This window comes from Rhinichthys klamathensis, unplaced genomic scaffold, assembly GCF_029890125.1.
Source record: "Rhinichthys klamathensis goyatoka isolate OS25496 unplaced genomic scaffold, OSU_Roscu_1.1 h1tg000274l_1, whole genome shotgun sequence".
In the NCBI taxonomy this organism is placed as follows: domain Eukaryota; kingdom Metazoa; phylum Chordata; class Actinopteri; order Cypriniformes; family Leuciscidae; genus Rhinichthys; species Rhinichthys klamathensis.
Genome location: NW_026606793.1, coordinates 234139 through 250684, shown reverse-complemented (window position 1 = coordinate 250684; position 16546 = coordinate 234139). Strand labels below are relative to the sequence as shown.

At 38.2% G+C, this 16546-nt stretch overlaps 1 protein-coding gene across 1 annotated transcript; it reads left to right on the top strand.

Annotated features, from left to right (window-relative positions):
* The first annotated feature begins 7298 nt into the window (after nt 1-7298).
* On the top strand, nt 7299-12932 carry LOC130102556 (sterile alpha motif domain-containing protein 3-like). The gene is made up of 8 exons (XM_056268510.1): nt 7299-7581; nt 7934-8095; nt 8190-8277; nt 8473-8628; nt 8880-9086; nt 9221-9389; nt 9562-9641; nt 12283-12932. The coding sequence occupies exons 1-8, from the start codon at nt 7445-7447 to the stop codon at nt 12580-12582; spliced, it is 1299 nt and encodes a 432-aa protein (XP_056124485.1). The 5' UTR covers nt 7299-7444; the 3' UTR covers nt 12583-12932.
* The last annotated feature ends 3614 nt before the right edge of the window (nt 12933-16546 follow it).

The following is a 16546-nucleotide window of genomic DNA, read 5'->3' as shown; positions in this document are numbered from 1 at the left end:
CTTTTATTTAAATAAAGATTGTTACTTTTAGAAAATCTCCTTGTCTGTCTGGTACGCTCCTCGAGGTGGTCCTGGGTTTTGAGGGGTGGGCGCAGTCTGGCTTGGCCCCCCCGACCTGTGACAATCGCATCACCACAACTGTAAAGCTGCTTTGAAACAGTCTATATTGGTAAAAGCTCTATATAAATGAAGCTGACTTGACTTGACGCCTGAATCAACTAATCAACGTCTTTGAGTTTATTTGAATATCTCAGTCAGGTGTGTGTATGAGGAACCCGGCTTTATGTAAAATCATTGAAATAAAAATTAGCAACACTGAACCAATCACATTAACAGTGAATTTATAAATGGTTTGCAGCAACTATAGTAAACATTTATTGGACAGGAAAAAGTTGAGAATTTTAATTCAAGAAATCTATCAAGACCCGTTCCATTACAAAAGGAAATGTTTGACCACCAAAAATTTTTGACCACCAGGAAGAAGCATCTTGAGTGTCTTCAGAACATGGTGCCGATGACACACACTGACTTTCATAATGACACACACAACCGCATCTTAAAGCTTCTCTGAAGTGCTTTAAACAGCTCAGCCTGTGTCACAGGGAAAGGGAGAATGAACTTGCATTTGGTGTTTGTATGTTAATAAAGGAGTCTGGATCTGATCTATTTCTCAGGGCTGGAGAGAGTAAAGCAGAACATTATAATCCATGTGTAGAAACCCTCAGATCAGATGTGTGTTGAGCCAGTGCTGTTGACAGTATATGCACTTCGCGCACACACACACACACACACATGTAGAGCAACACTTCACTGTCATGCACTGACATCGTGTCACTATAGCAACTATAGCCGGATGTAAACACTCAGTTCATCAGATCAGAGGAAGTTACAGGAGGAGCTGTAACTATATATAATGAAGAGGAGGAGCTGTAACCATATATAATGAAGAGAAAGAGCTGTAACTATATATATAAAGAAGAGGAAGACTGACAGAAACAGAAATGACTGATAAGTGTGATCTGTGTCTGCTGGGACTGATCATTCTCTCTTCACTTCTCACAGGTAAAGAAATCTGTATTTTCTCTAAACACATTTAGTGGAATTAGTCTGGAAAGAGTTCATTTGAACATGCTCAGTTTATTCTTGCACACATTCACGTTGTGATCTCAGAGTTGTGTATTGACACACACAGATCATACTGTATTATTCCTGATACTGGACATAGTGTCACTCAAACATCTGATGATGAAGAATGATCTTCATATTAAGAGTGTGTCAGTGATTTGAACAGCTCTCTGATAAACACTGATAGTTTATTCTGGAGAGTGTGTTGTTTGCTTTAAGTGAGTGTTACGACCCTTCACTGATTTTAAAAGAGTGAATAGAAGGGGAACATTAGGCCTCCAATACTGAGAGAGTGAAAAGGCAAAGTAACAAATCAACGCAAAGCGCTGCTAATACCTACTAGGGGAAAAATTAATGAGGTTTCATCTGTACCCCAATAAAAATGCACTTACCTTCAAATGACGACTACCTTTAACTCACAAAACAAATATACATCTATCTCAAAAAATAATACGAATAATCAAGGATTAACTTTTCCAAATTATCATTCAACCGAGCACCTAATCAACCAAATGAGCAGGGGCGTCACTAGGATTTTCATTTTAGGGGGGCTAAGCCCCCAATATGATTTTAAAAAATATATAAAAAAGGTAACACTTTAGTTTAGGATCTAAAGATCACTATTAACCATTTTCATTACGATGCAAAGGCACGGTTTTATAATAACTGTGGTCCCAAATGTGAGGTAGGGCAAATAGGGGGGGTTCGGGGTCTCCCCGAGAAAATTTTGATTTCTCTGATCTACATATGTGCATTTTAAGATGTTCAGGCCAAAAAACTTGGATAGTGGGCAGCTGATAATTTTTCTCTCCTCATCAGCATCACACTCTTTTTCTCTTTGTTTTTATCTTGCCCAGCTGACCTTTGACTGATATAGGCTTTTCATTTTTGTCTGTCAGTGAAGAAAGTAAACATAGGGTCAACTGATTTTGCCTATGAATCATTTTCTCAGACGCGTTTATTTACTGAAAGCTACTAAAGGTAATTAAGTTTATTAAATGCATTCACAATATGTAGGCTACACATTTATTATTGATCTTATGCCTAATACAGGGCCGTAGACAGGGCTTTATAATCACAGAGGTCCTAAATTTGAGGTTGGTAGGGGGTTCAAATTTTTTATTTCTCTGATTTGTGCATTTCAAGACGTTTGAAGACCAAAAAAAAAGGATAAGAAATAGCTTTAAAACCGTGTCAGTGGGCAGATTATTTGTCAATACCTGCTCTCTTCTCATCTCCATCACTCTTTCTTTTTTTCTCAGTCTCTTCATCCCTTTCTCTTCCCCTCCTAAAGCTGAGCTTTTTTAATTTACTAAAGGCTACAATTTGTATTATATTCTCAATATGTACGCATTCATTATTAATCTTGTGCCTAACATGATGAAAACGGCTTTGTTAATGTTTCTTGTAAACTAATTATTACATTACATGAGTCACGTTACATAGGCCTATTTTCAGTTAAAAATGGCGAAATTAGACAAAACTATATTACCGGTAGTTTGCCTGATTATTTTTTGTCATTCGTTTAACATTTATGACCTAAAAAAGTAAAATATGAAATGTTAAGTTTAGCTACTTACATCTTATCTCGCACTTGACCGTACGCGTCGAGTCGCACTGTTAAAATTCGCGCTCAGCAGCGTCTGTGAACATAAAGCCCGCCTACTTTGATTTGATTGCCTACTTTGATTTGATTGGTCATCTCAAATATTCTGACATTGACGAGCAGTGACAGACCAATGAGGCTCAGACGAACACACACATGAACACACACACACACACACACACCCTGTCCTCTTCTGACGTGCTCTCTGCTCGGCGCCGCTGCGGATTGAAGATGAAGAACGCGCTGAATCTGATTATAACAAGACTGAAGCGAACACGAATTTGTGTAGCCTACATTAATCGCACATTTTTAGGGGGGCTAGGCAGAAGTTTAGGGGGGCTGAAGCCCCCCTAAAAAGGGCCTAGTGACGCCCCTGCAAATCAGCTAAACAATATCTAATCGAACGAACTATCATTTGTTATCAAATTACTCTTTTGGACGAGCCCCCATTTGTTACGATTCTTCTTAAAGATCGCAACAAAAGATCGCAAACGCCACACAATCGCTGCGTAAACCATAAGATTTATTTACATAAAGTAATTAACATGTGGTGTCAAGGGATCAGTATAAATGTTAGTTAGTGTGTCAGCATGTATTTGTACGTGGCAAGCTCAAGTGATGTCAGTTCAACCAAACATAACCAAAACATAATCAAAAAGTCCAAATCAGAAGATCGTCAGCAGGGGAAGTACATCACATCAGCTCTCCGAAGTGATTGTGCTCTCCCGTGACCCAAATGTCCTGAGAGCTCTCTGGAAGTTCCCAGAGCTGCGAGCACACCCGCGAGCCATCGAACTCCCGTCTCTGTTTGACCCAGTGTCTTTTAAAACACCATAATCTGGTTCAGGTGTAAAGCCACGCCTCCCAGCAATCAGCCTATAACTCTGGGACAAAACACACGAGCACTCACTGCACAAACGCTCATTGAACCGTCACAAAGACCATTGAGAAACAGCAGGAGAACAGGGGAACAAATGTATTATGTGCAATGATCGGCCAAGATATATTTATATATATATCAGAAAGAAGAAAAATTAAGCAATCTGGGGAGGAAAAAGGGAAAATGGACAGTGCCAACACAAAGAAGAGAAACAAACAAAAAGGATCTTTCTCACCGGTTTCAACTAAACCTACCTCACAGTAATACAAAAGAAAAGTCTTCAACATCCGAGACACCGTCGCACACTTTCCTACTCTATCTATCAACACAGAAATGACAGTGAATGGTGTAATCTCCCTGAAATGGGGAACATAGAAATGTTAAAATACAGATAGACACTTGTTGCGTTTCCCTCAATCTCTGTATTATGAGTGCACAAAATTACCATAAAATGCATAACAATTTACATGTAACAATATTACATTCTCAATTGACCCTTCGCTAAGCCCCGCCCTCCTTAGTTACTGTTGCTACGCCTGACAAGCTTTCACACCTGCCACGTCTATTACAGTGTGAATGCACCGGTGTCAGACATTCCCAAGGAGATAATTAGTCATTTTTGGCGAACAGGTGAAATATCTGAGAGAGCAAGACAAAAGGGACTGCAGTATGCATTTGAGGGATATATCCACGACATAATTTGCAACCAATTAGAGAATAATTTAATCAAAATTGAAGCTAAAGCCTATAACGTTAGGTCCCAGCGCAAGCAGCAGCCGCCTCATTAGCAGACCATTCAAATGGGAAACACACAAATTGAGGAACAGCTATGTTCATGCACAGCAGAGTAAGTGAAATGTGAAAATAATCTAATAATTATAAATCAAACAGCTTATCAATCAATTTAAAACACTAACACCGGGAGAGCCGCGATCGGTCGCAAACTTTAATTTGATTAGTTACTCAGCACTGTTAGAAAAAGAGGTACAATACAGGTCCATTTTTGTTCCCTAAGGTACAAACTTTGCATATGTACCCTTAAAAGTACAAAAATGTATCTTTAAGGTACAATTGTGCACCTTTAAGGTACAATTTTGCTCCTTCCATTTGTATATTGTGTGCTTTCCGAGGTGTAAGGTACATATTTGTCCCTTACATATTTGTACCTTAATGTTTAAATGTAAAATGGCAGGAATTAGTGCATGCTGATAATGTCATCTCTCAATATAGAAACACAAGTAAACCTATACTATCAAACTCAATAACTCAATAATAGTCAAACTAAATTAACTGTAAAGTTTTGAGATATGGGCTAAATAAATCAGAATGTTTTTTTTGTGTGAAGTGTCCCTTTGAATAATTTTTAATCGTGTTAATGAGGATTGTGTAATCATTTATATTCACAAACCGTTTTGAAGAATTAGATTTTCAAACTCTTTACCCTATTTATATTAGAATGAAACAGACAATATAATTGATTTCTATTGAAAGGATCTAGCTACAGGCTAACTCGACTCGGCGGAAGCATAAATTTTGCAGCGCGGAAGGATACATGAGTGAATCGACAGTGATCCAACTGTCAGTGTCTGTCAGTGTCGAGCAAAGTCGGGAGGATGGCGCTTCGACATTTATCCACGGAGGATTTAATCACGGAGTTATTTCGTTTTGGGATAGAGGTCACTGAAGAGGAGAGAAGTAAATTCAAAGGTAAAGTATTTGAATTTTTAATCAGTGTTTGTGGTGTAAATTCAAAGTTGGAAGTTAACTTTTACTGTTAATGTCAAGTTCATACTCTGTCAACATTAACTTCGCTAGCTAGATTCGACATTGACGATTGCCATGATTATTAACGTTAACTAGTTAGTTAAAACATTAGCAGTAACTTACTATATTGCCATTCCACATACTATTATTATAAGTAACGTTAACTTACTATCCGTTCACAATCGAGCTAACATTAACTGTTAACGTTAGCTAACTAACGTATAAAACTACTGCGTCAGAGGAGGATGAGAAGCGTTTTTGCCGCCGAAAAGTATTTTCTTTTACTGTCTATGGTTCTGACTTACGTTAGCTAAGTTAGCTGGACTGCGTCAGAGGAGAACGAAAAAAATAAAATAAAAATAAAACTCTTTTGCCGCTGTTGTGGCAAAAATTCATCTCAAGCAAACATCACTGCGTAAGAGACACTCAGAGTCAAATTATATAAAATAGAAGTATTTATTCTTGCAAGAATAGGAGCAGTCTAATACACAGTTGTTACCCTGTGCAGAAGAGTGACACACCCCCAGACAGACTGAACCAGCTTTTATCTAAGTTTCAAGGCCTTCTTTCCCCCAGAGCCTTCCTCCCAGTAGTTTTCCATAGACTAAGCCCCCCTGCACCAAATGGCCTTCCGACATCTAGGTCAGAGGTCCCTGTTCGTCTGCTCTCTGGAGTGTCTCCCCCTTCTGCTTCCCCAGGTACATAAACAGAATCTTCTCTCACTACAAGTGAGAGACACACATGTGACATTCTTTGAATCATCTATATTTTACACAAGAATAGGTTCTCTCTCTTATGATATCTGTTAGGGATCAATGACTATTAAAATTTCCACAACACCGCCGAAAAGTCTTTTGTTCTGACTTAGCTAGCAGTAGCTGGACTGCCTCAGAGAATGATGAAAAAAAAACCCCGCTTTTGCCGCCGTAAAGTCTTTTGTTCTGACTTACGTTAGCTAACTTAGCTGGACTGCGTCAGAGGAGAACGGTGAAAAAAAAAAGGTTTTGCCGCCCAACAGTCTTTTGTTCTGAAATATTTTAATGCTAAAGCAAAGCCATTTGGGCGGAATGTTACTATCGATAGCCAGTGGAATTATGATTTGGTCTTTATTTCGTCATCAAACTGTCTTAGAACATCTTCGTAAAACCATGTAAGACTAACGTTAAATTACAACATCAGGTTAACGTAACGTTAACTGACAGAACCGACCAACGGTTAAAACCTCCCTTTCGAGTAACGTTAACATTACTAGGTAGATACGATTAGATAACGTTAGCTGCTGTTATAAAAATAAACCGATTACTATCATTAGCTAATGGTTTTAACTTCTTTCAATACTTTCCCCGCTGTCCTGGAAAAAAAATTAGATAGGCCTAACGTAACATAAATATTCAGGGCTGTGTGAGAGAGAGAGTGAGTGAGAGAGACGCATTTCCAGCGTCTCTAATGAGGTAGCTACGCCTAAATACTTTCAATGTGTTTTTATATGTAAGTTATATTAGGGCGTCTCAAAGTCCGGACCAGGCAAGCCCATAAGTTACCTCTGGATATGAGAAAAATACCCAATAAACTAAACTGGAGCAAAACTGTTTTTTTCCCCATAGACCTTATTCAGAGCAGCGCCTTGACAGGTATGAAAGTGAGGCTGTGAGGAAAAACGTTAGACTTACCGTGTTTCCAATGGCATCCGCTGTAAAAAGCTGAATAAAGCTCCTAGATTACATATTGTCGGGAGTTTTTTGTCAACTGAAATTTCTTAGAAATATATTTTTTCCAGTGTTTCATGAGCAGAACAAAACGAAAACACATTAAATAACAGTACAGCCCATTGAAGAGATGCATGTCTATCCCTCACAGCCTCGCTTTCTTTCTCATTAAAAATCAAAGATGGCGCTGCCCTGAATAAGGCGTATTGAGTTACATTAACGTTACAGTCTGACATAATTGTGCCTTTTAAAATTGTTGTATGCTGTTACCACAGTGGTGGTTAACATTGCTGTTTTTCTTTTCTCTATTGTCTAGATAATGAAGTTGACGGAGAAGCAGTGGACTATGGATTGACTGAGAGGATGGTTTCATACCTCTTTGAAGGATCCTTTAAGAAGCAAGCCAAATTCAACAGATTTGTTCAGCAGTGGAAAGAAACCGTGACACTAACCCTCGAGCCTGTCCCGGTACATTCAGAGAAGGCTACAGCGGAATCAAGGTACCGATAACAGTAATGTTATGTTACTAGTTACTTTAGTTACTCCGCTACATTCATCTGTTACAGCTTTAGTTACTAGTTACATGTAGTTTATCAAATCTGATGTTTGATTCTAAAGTAAACTAGCCAACAATATAACGGCTACAAGTCCAGCTGAGATGATGAGATCATTAAACACAACTGGTTGGATCTTTTACTCTTTCTACAATGGTTTAATACTTTAAGTACATTTTCCTGTTGATACTTGCACACTTTTACTGAAGTAACATTTACTCTGCAGGACTTTAACTTGTATTGTTACAGTGTGGTTAATTTCCCAACATTTTAAGACTATTGTTTTATTTCATCATAGTCATGCCATCCCATCATCAGCCTTCCCAGCAGTTTTCATCATTCCTAAATTTCCCAGAGATGTTCAGACAAAGTTGGACCAAAAACCGGCATGCAAAATTGAGAGATCCCATCACAACAAAATCATAAGAACATTGTTTGAAACCATGGCCCTGATCAAAATGTAAGTTTTGCAACCCAACTGGATCACAGCATTTTAGTTATTAATACTATGTCTGATGTTACATTCCTCACCTTCTTTTGCATCGCTGTTACAGGTTTCCGACCAATGATGACTATGTTAAAGTGTGTAAGGCCCTGATTTTGAAATACCCTTTCTTAAAGGACAAAGAAGGCAATGGTTATGTGAGTTGACAGATTATTAATTGCCAACCTTTATTTATTATATAGAGTACTAATCCAGTCAAGATATTAACTATGTTCTCTGCATTTTGATGCACACATTGTTTTCCACCATGTATTTTCATGCTTGTGCTTTCAGTTTTCTGCAAGTGGTTTGTATGCTTATTTAATTGTTCTATTTTATATTCTTTTAAATAGCATACCTGGCACATGTCTCTCAAACGTAAGTTCAAATATGAGCGGGTGCCACTGGTAGATGATGAAGAGGTGAGAAGAATGAAACAGAAATTTGGTCACCACAAAAAGCCTTTACAACAGGAAGAAAACACAAGCAAACGAGCCAAGCCATCAAAGGTCTGCATCTTCTTTGGTTTGCTGTATATCTATGTGTGCATGTTTTACACAAATGCAGTGTGGCCCAATGGTTAGCCTCTTAACCCAGCATGGTAGAGAACAGTCTCCCCTGTAAAGTGCTTTAAGTAGCTATGATGAAGCGCTATATAAAATGTAATAAATTATTATTAAGGGCTCATTTTTCATAAACATTAAAAAGGGGAAAAGCAACTGTCAAATGAGCAAATGTTTGTCATCCCTCTGTGTCGTAGGAGGTGGATATTATTGGGGAGGATGATACCTCAGTAGCGAGGCATGTGAAAGTCCTGCAGGACCAGTACCGGAAGACAAAGCCAGATGCCCAAATGGTGGAGGAACGGATGATGAGGACATTTGCTTGGAGAAGGCGAGAGATTGCCAATGGGATGACTGTCGAAGAAGCCATTAACAAATATCCATTCCTTAAGAGTCCATGCGGGGTTTGTCTACATTTATTTCCTTACATTTGTGTTGGAGTTCATATTAAATTATTAAAGGCTCTCTTTGAAATTTAATTTTAAAATCCTAAGATAATGTTGTGACATGTTTCCCGTTTGTTTGTGCTGTGTTGCAGCTATTTCAGGAAATGGGCCGGCTTCATGATGAAATGAATATCTGCCGAAGATTTGAAGATGGCTTTAAGGTCCTAGTACCCAAAGTGCTTAAATTGACTCAAAGGAAATCTCCCCTTGCAGATTTGGCTTTGGAGGAAAGAGAGGCTGCCCTCACCGAAGATGTCCCTGGTAAGTGACTCACTGATCAGCCATGGTCACCCCTAGTGTTGTGGAGCCATTTAAGCTTTATTTCTTTTCTATTTGTCTTCAGACAAGATAAGGTCTAACTAACCAAAATACACTGTACATTCACGTAATACACTTCCTTTTTTCTTTCTTTTTTTTTAAACTTAATTTTCAGGGATTGATTTCAGAGCTGCAATCCTGCTGTTGCCGATCCTGTTCAGGGAGAAAAATGACATTCTCGTCATACTTGGGGAGGTGTGTAATTTGCATATACTTATTTATTTTTGTTTACATTACTTACCACAGAGACTGGGAGAATTATATGCATCCCTTGGATGTCTTATTTCATAATACAAAGTTTCTAGCTATCAATGCTGGGCCTTGGTGTGGACATGGGGGGCCGCAAAGCTAAATATGGCTAAAAATGTCTTGTAAAAATCTTTTTTTTTTATGTGTTGATTTTAATTTAAAAGTGAGTGAAAGAGGACAACAGCATAGACTTTAGGCAAGAGTGCAGAAAAAACACATGACTGAGCCTCTGACATGGAAGATTACTGTGGGAGAAGGTAACTTTCACAAGCATCTAAGCTTTGTCTAGGAAGTGATTAGCAAACTCAGATTTATATGAAAATGTTTCATATCATGCATGGAAATGTACGTAAAAAAAATTGTTGCATAGATAAATGGTTTAGAATCTAATCGCGAGGTATCCTACTGATGTCACTGGTCCCCCCAAAAAATGTTAGTCTTTTGATAGGCCATATAAATGACGGTTAAAGTGCCCATATTATGAAAAAATCACTTTTTCTGGGATTTGGGGGTGTTATTTTGTGTGTCTGGTGCTTCCACACACATACAAACTTTGAAAAAAATCCATCCATTCTGTTCAGAGTGAGATACGGTTTCTGAATGTGTCCTGCCTTCAGTCTCCTGGAGAGCTGTTCAAAATCGGCCCGGATTGTGACGTCACAATCCGAAACGAGCTGGCTAACCGCAACCGTTAGCTCGTAGCGTTAGCATGCTACCTCGTTCTCAATAGCAAAGCACTGCTACAACACACACAAGTTCACCATAATCTACAAAAGAACTATTTGCATGTGCGCCCTCATTTAGAAGTCTCCCAGCTAATCCTACCTTGTAACTGACCGAAGTTACAACTTTCTGACCGAAACAGGCTTTCTTTTACTTCTATGGACCTAGCTAGCTGACATGATCTACATCTGAGCTACTGACCATGTGCGAGGGCAATCAAAGATAGTACAGAAGAAGAAAAGAGGTCTCACTCTGTAGCTAAAACAGAAACCAGGTGAAAAGAGGATTTTTTTTTTTAATTAAACCATGTAAACCTATTCTGGTACAACCTTAAAGGTGCCCTAGAATGTTTTTTTTTTTTTATTTTATAATGTTTCCTGGGTTACCCTTATAATGTTAGTATGTTTTTTAGATCAAAAATAATCATAATTTAGAAATAAATGGCATTTTTCCTAGCCTGCTTTTAGCCTCTGATTTGAACACTCTGTTTGAAGGGGCGTGTCTGCTGTGGGATTCAGTGTAACCGCGGCCACTGCTGTGATTGGCTGCTGTGGGATTCAGTGTAACCGCGGCCACTGCTGTGATTGGCTGCTGTGGGATTCAGTGTAACCGCGGCCACTGCTGTGATTGGCTGACATGCTTGCATATGAAATAGCAACGCATTACATGTGAAACTCTCTCCCGAAAACTTTTACTACTGCTATTATACGTTTTTACTATAACAGCTATCGAGATTAACGAATCGTGAGATGTTTTTAAAGTATTTAGATCTATTCCCATCACATAAAATGTTGCCGTGATGAGCATTGAGCAGATGACAGTGTGTTGATCGCGAGAATGAAGATCTTATCATTGCAAAGCAGTTTCTGCACTCTCTCTAATGCTTTCACCAATGCAAACACGATGATGTAAATACAGTAAGAGCTTCGTTGTGCAGTAACGTGCGTCATTGATTTCATAACGAGTTTGGCAAATGTCCAGATAAACTCGCGCTGTGTGGAAAGATTGTTCTTTGATCGCTTTCTGTATATAATTTGTTCACAATTTAAATACGATTATTTTCATCCTAATAAAAGAAACAATGTGAAGCTGGTATTTTAGTCACTGGCTTGACTTACTGATGCATAAACAGTATTGGACGATTTTGAGAGAAAGATTACCTGTCTGAACTTGAACAATTACACATCAGAAAGTGTTGCTTGGTAGCTCGCTCGATCCGAGGCCAGCTCTGTATTGGCCCAAGTTGAGGAAACAGTGGGTGAAATGTTTGGAAATTTCCAGAGAAAATAAAATTAACCCATTGTTTCTTCAGAGGCTCAGATGAAGGAACTAAAAAATACTTTTGTGTTCATGTGTACATCCACACTGAGCAACTGCTATGCTTCGGCTGCGCAGTTCCGCCTGGCATTGAGGGCTGGCATATGCAAATATTTGGAGGCGTACATATTAATGATCCCGACTATTGCGTCACAGTCGGTATTGTGTGGAGAACCGACCGTTTTTCAGGGGTGTTTTTCATAAACGTGAATTAAATGAGAACGCGAAAACAGTCCAGTTTGAGATTCACTCTATATCATGTCCATGCACTGAACTCTTGTTATTTGACTATGCCAAGGTAAATTCAATTTTGAATTATAGGTCACCTTTAAAATACAGTTATGAATCTGAAAAGGAGCATAATATGGGCGCTTTAAGGTCTTTCTGTAGATGTTTTTTTAGTGTGTGTGTATATTGGTATGTATGAGTGTGTGTATATATATATATATATATATATATATAAAAATATATATTATTATTAATTTTATTTTTTTATGAATGTTTGTGGTAGATTTCTGCATTTTAACTACTTTATGATCTCTTGCAGGATCAGCCACCATCGCCATATCCTACTGTACATCTCGACGCTGTCGCTGACTGGAGGAGTGTGCTGACTCAAAGGGTCCCTGCAGTGGTCAAACTGGATGGGCAGTCAGTCTGCAGGGCGCTTGGTTTGGAGGAAGGTGTTATTGCTGCTTTTTGTGCTTACTTCATCTACAACGTGATATATCCATCTCGCCTGAAGAACACCCTAATTTTTATTCAGCGATATGTTCTAAAAATGTCTGAGGTTGGTGATAAGCCTCTACCTGTTAGTGTGACCAGGGTAATCAACATTTTAGCTTAATCAACAACCGCAATGCCTACACCATTCAGCTGTCCTAAATGCTCTCGAAGAGCCTTCACATTGGTGAAGTTAATCCAGCACATCGGACTTGTTCATGCACATGAGCCACATTTTACCATAACGTGTGGCCTTAACAACTGTCAATCAACATTTTCTAAATATGAGTCCTTCCGACGACATATTTACAGGAAGCATAAAGACATTATAGCCAGACGAGCCACTGCTCATGATATCCAGGAAACAGTAGTGGGCGAGGAGGAGCAGGGGCCCAGTGATGCTGTCAATCCTCCTGAACCTCCTGAGATGAATGAACTGTTAGTGCAGTTTAGAGAGAATCTTTTTGGCTTTATTCTGAAATCGAGGGGAAAAAACCACCTTCCTCAGACTGTTCAACAAGAAATCCTGGATGACGTAAATTTTTTGTTTGACTTCTTTAAAGCAAACTATGATGCATTTCTAAAATATCATCTTGAAAAAAATGGCTTCAATGTGGAATCTTGTCCTGAACTTTATGAAGTCCTGCAGTGTTCTGACTTTTTTTCAGAGGCATCAAAACTTGTTAGGTCTCCGCATATGTTGAAAAACTACTGCAAATCCAACCTTGAAATGACTGAACCTGTAGACTACGCACTGAGAGACCCAAGTGGTCGTAAAGTTGGAAGCTACTCATATGTACCCATTTGTGATGTACTTCAGAAATACTGCTCCCATGAAGATGTTTGGGATTCTATTCAGAGAGAGCAAAACTGTGAAAGAGATGAACATGTTCTAACTGATTATAGAGATGGATTTTATTTCAGGAACCACAAGGTATTTGCAGATAATCCAGATGCTCTAAGGTTACACCTATATGAGGATGAATTTGAGGTGTGCAATCCGCTGGGTTCTAGACGCAACAAGCACAAACTTTGTGCATTCTACTACACTGTTGGAAACGTAGGTTCAAAGTACTGCTCACAGTTAAAACATATCCATCTAGCTTTGCTTGTCCGTTACGTTCACGTAAAAAAGTTTGGTTTAGATGTAATTTTGAAGCCTTTACTTGATGACCTTAAGAAACTGTCATCAGAGGGACTTAAAATCATTGTTAATGGCATGGAGAAGCATGTTTTTGGAGCTGTAGCTGCAATATTGGGAGACAATCTGTCATCTCACATGATAGGTGGATTTGCCATGTCTTTTGGTGCTGGTCGAATCTGTAGATACTGCATGGCTACTCACTCTGAGATGAAAAAGAACTTCATTGAATCTGATTTTGTTTTAAGAAATGTTGATGTACACAGATACCATTTAGAATGTGTAAAACTAAATCCAGAAAACAAAGGAATGTATGGAGTTCGTGGTGGATGTGTATTTGACCAGTTAGATTACTTTGACGTCACAACATCTCTTCCTCCAGATGTCATGCATGATTTCTTGGAGGGTGTAGCACCGTTGGTATTGAGGCTTGTTGTATGTAAAGCTCATCAAGAAAAACATATAACCATACAAGAACTAAATGATGAACTAAGAAAGATGTCCATTGGACAAAATGATAAGACAAATAAGCCTGTGGCTTTCTCAGAAAATATTTTACATGGATCCAGTGTTGTTGGATCTGCTTCACAGAAGTGGTGTTTATTCCGCCTACTTCCTTTCTTGATGGCACACAGGGTACCTGAAGGCTGCAGTTACTGGCGGATCTATTTATTGTGTCGTGAAATTGCCGACATTGTAATGGCACCTGTTGTAAAAAAAGAGTCCCTTCTTCTTCTTGACCAATTAGTTTCTGAGTTTTTGTGTGGCATGGAAAAAGAGTTTGGAAATGTGATAACTCCAAAATGTCATTACTTGATCCATTATTCTCGTCTAATGTTGTCCTACGGTCCTTTACGGTCTTTGTGGTGCATGAGATTTGAAGGGAAACATCAGTATTTCAAACAGGTAGCTAGTTCCTCAAGGAACTTTGTCAATGTTACATCAACTTTAAGCAGCCGCCATCAGTTTAGACAGTGTTGGGAATTTTCGTCAACTAATATGTTTGGGGAGTATGAGAGGGTTATGGGACGCAGTGTTAACACACTGTTACAGTCTCTTCCTTCAGCTCTTAGGCATTCCATAACTGTTAGTGAGCGGTACAAACATGTCAATTTTCAGGACATTACACTCAACCGAGTAACAGAGGTTGTGATTAACAGTGTTAAATACTGTGTAGGAGATGTCTTTGTTGTGGGTCATTTGCACGGTGAAAAAATACCTTTGTTTTTTCAGGTCAAATACATTCTAAACATACACACAGATTGAGCGTTATGTGGAAAGCTATTAATTCCTCTTTCTTTCTGTCATCACTATTACGCCTACTTGGTGAAGTATGAACAGGACTGGACTGTCCTTGACCCTTTTGAGGTGATGGATTTTCATGCTTTGGATACATACTGTGTCGATGATAAACTGTTTGTTAGTATGCGGCATTTATGTTAAGCTGTGTTGGGAGGGTTGTAGAGCGTTGTAGATGAGCTCAAAGCTTGTGTTTTTTAATCCAGAACACATCAAGTGTCATATAGTTTATCCGTTAAGTGACTCTTTACTTTGGTGTGGTGCTAAAGTGTTTTGCTTGGTCTTTGATAATAAACTTATGTTTTTCTGCACTATACTGCTGTTCTTATTAGTGATGTTTATGAAATTGAAAGAAGGAAAAGATAAATGGTTCCATTGCATTTATTCCCTGCCATGCATCTATTCTCTGATATCGCTGTTCATTTTGTTTTTGGAGTGGCAGTATAAAGCTGTCAGTTGGTCAATGAAATGCTTCTTAAAAAATTTATTTAAATTTTTTTTAATTTTAAAATCAGACATGAAATCCTAAACATTGTGCCATTTTATTTTGGGATGTTACATTGTATGGTTGTGAGATGATCTATTATTGAATCTGTGAATTAAACTGTTTTCCATTTAAGGACTAAAATAAATGTCAATGAAATGCTTCTTAAATTTTTTTTATTTTATTTTTTTTTTTAAATCAGACATGAAATCCTAAACATTGTGCCATTTTATTTTGGGAAGTTACATTGTATGGTTGTGAGATGAACTATTATTGAATCTGTGAATTAAACTGTTTTCCATTTAAGGACTAAAATAAATGTCTAAAATTCAGTTAGTTGTTGTTTGTCTTTATTTTCTTTCACTCCTTAAGGAATAAAAAGGAACTTTTTTGCCACCTAAAGGTACAAAATGGCTTTGTCACTGGGGCGGTACCTTAATGGGACAAAATTGTACCTTTTTCCAGAGGTACTTTATTGTTCCTTTGTCTAAGGTACATTATTGATCCTCAAAGGTACAGTATTGGCCCTTAGAAGGTACAAACAAGTAAGGTACAAATTTGCTCCTCTGAATTAAGGTACAATAATGTACCTTTGAGGGTACCACCCCAGTGACAAGCTTTTGTTCCTTAAAGGTACCGTTTTGTACTTTTTTTTCTGAGAGTGAGGGGTTGTAGGCCGTCGATTAACAAAATGCTGAAATATATTTGAAAGTATGTCAGTGAGCCTCCGTCTTGCCTTTAACCCTTTATAGGGCACTCATTGAAATACTTGTAAATTCTAAATTTCAACCATAGAGTGTTATTGGAGGATATTATAAGACTCCTAAACGTTTGTGAGTAAAAAAAAAATATATATTTTTAGGTTGGAAATCAAGGGCAATGAAGTTACCATATATGGTTCCTCGCCAGTCTAGGGTAATTTTTTTCCCCTTAAAAAGTGTATATATAAAAATATAATAAAAACACATAAACTTGTTACAAACATAAAAATATTTATTTAGGAACATTTTAAATTATTATTAGGAACATTTTAAATTAAATTACACCTCTTGGCAGAGGGGCCTATATTACTCTGGCCTGGAGTGTCTAGGTTGTGGGTGGGTGGGAGGAAGTCAGGGTCTGCCAGTTCATCATCTTCCTCCTCAGAGCCCTCATCATCACTGA

Excerpts from the sequence above, each read along its gene's own strand:
- LOC130102556 (XM_056268510.1), top strand. The coding sequence starts at position 7,445 with ATGGTTTCATACCTCTTTGAAGGATCCTTTAAGAAGCAAGCCAAATTC. Across the intron at positions 8,278-8,472 it reads ACAAAGAAGGCAATGGTTAT|CATACCTGGCACATGTCTCT; the intron begins GTGAGTTGACAG and ends TCTTTTAAATAG. Across the intron at positions 8,629-8,879 it reads AACGAGCCAAGCCATCAAAG|GAGGTGGATATTATTGGGGA; the intron begins GTCTGCATCTTC and ends TCTGTGTCGTAG.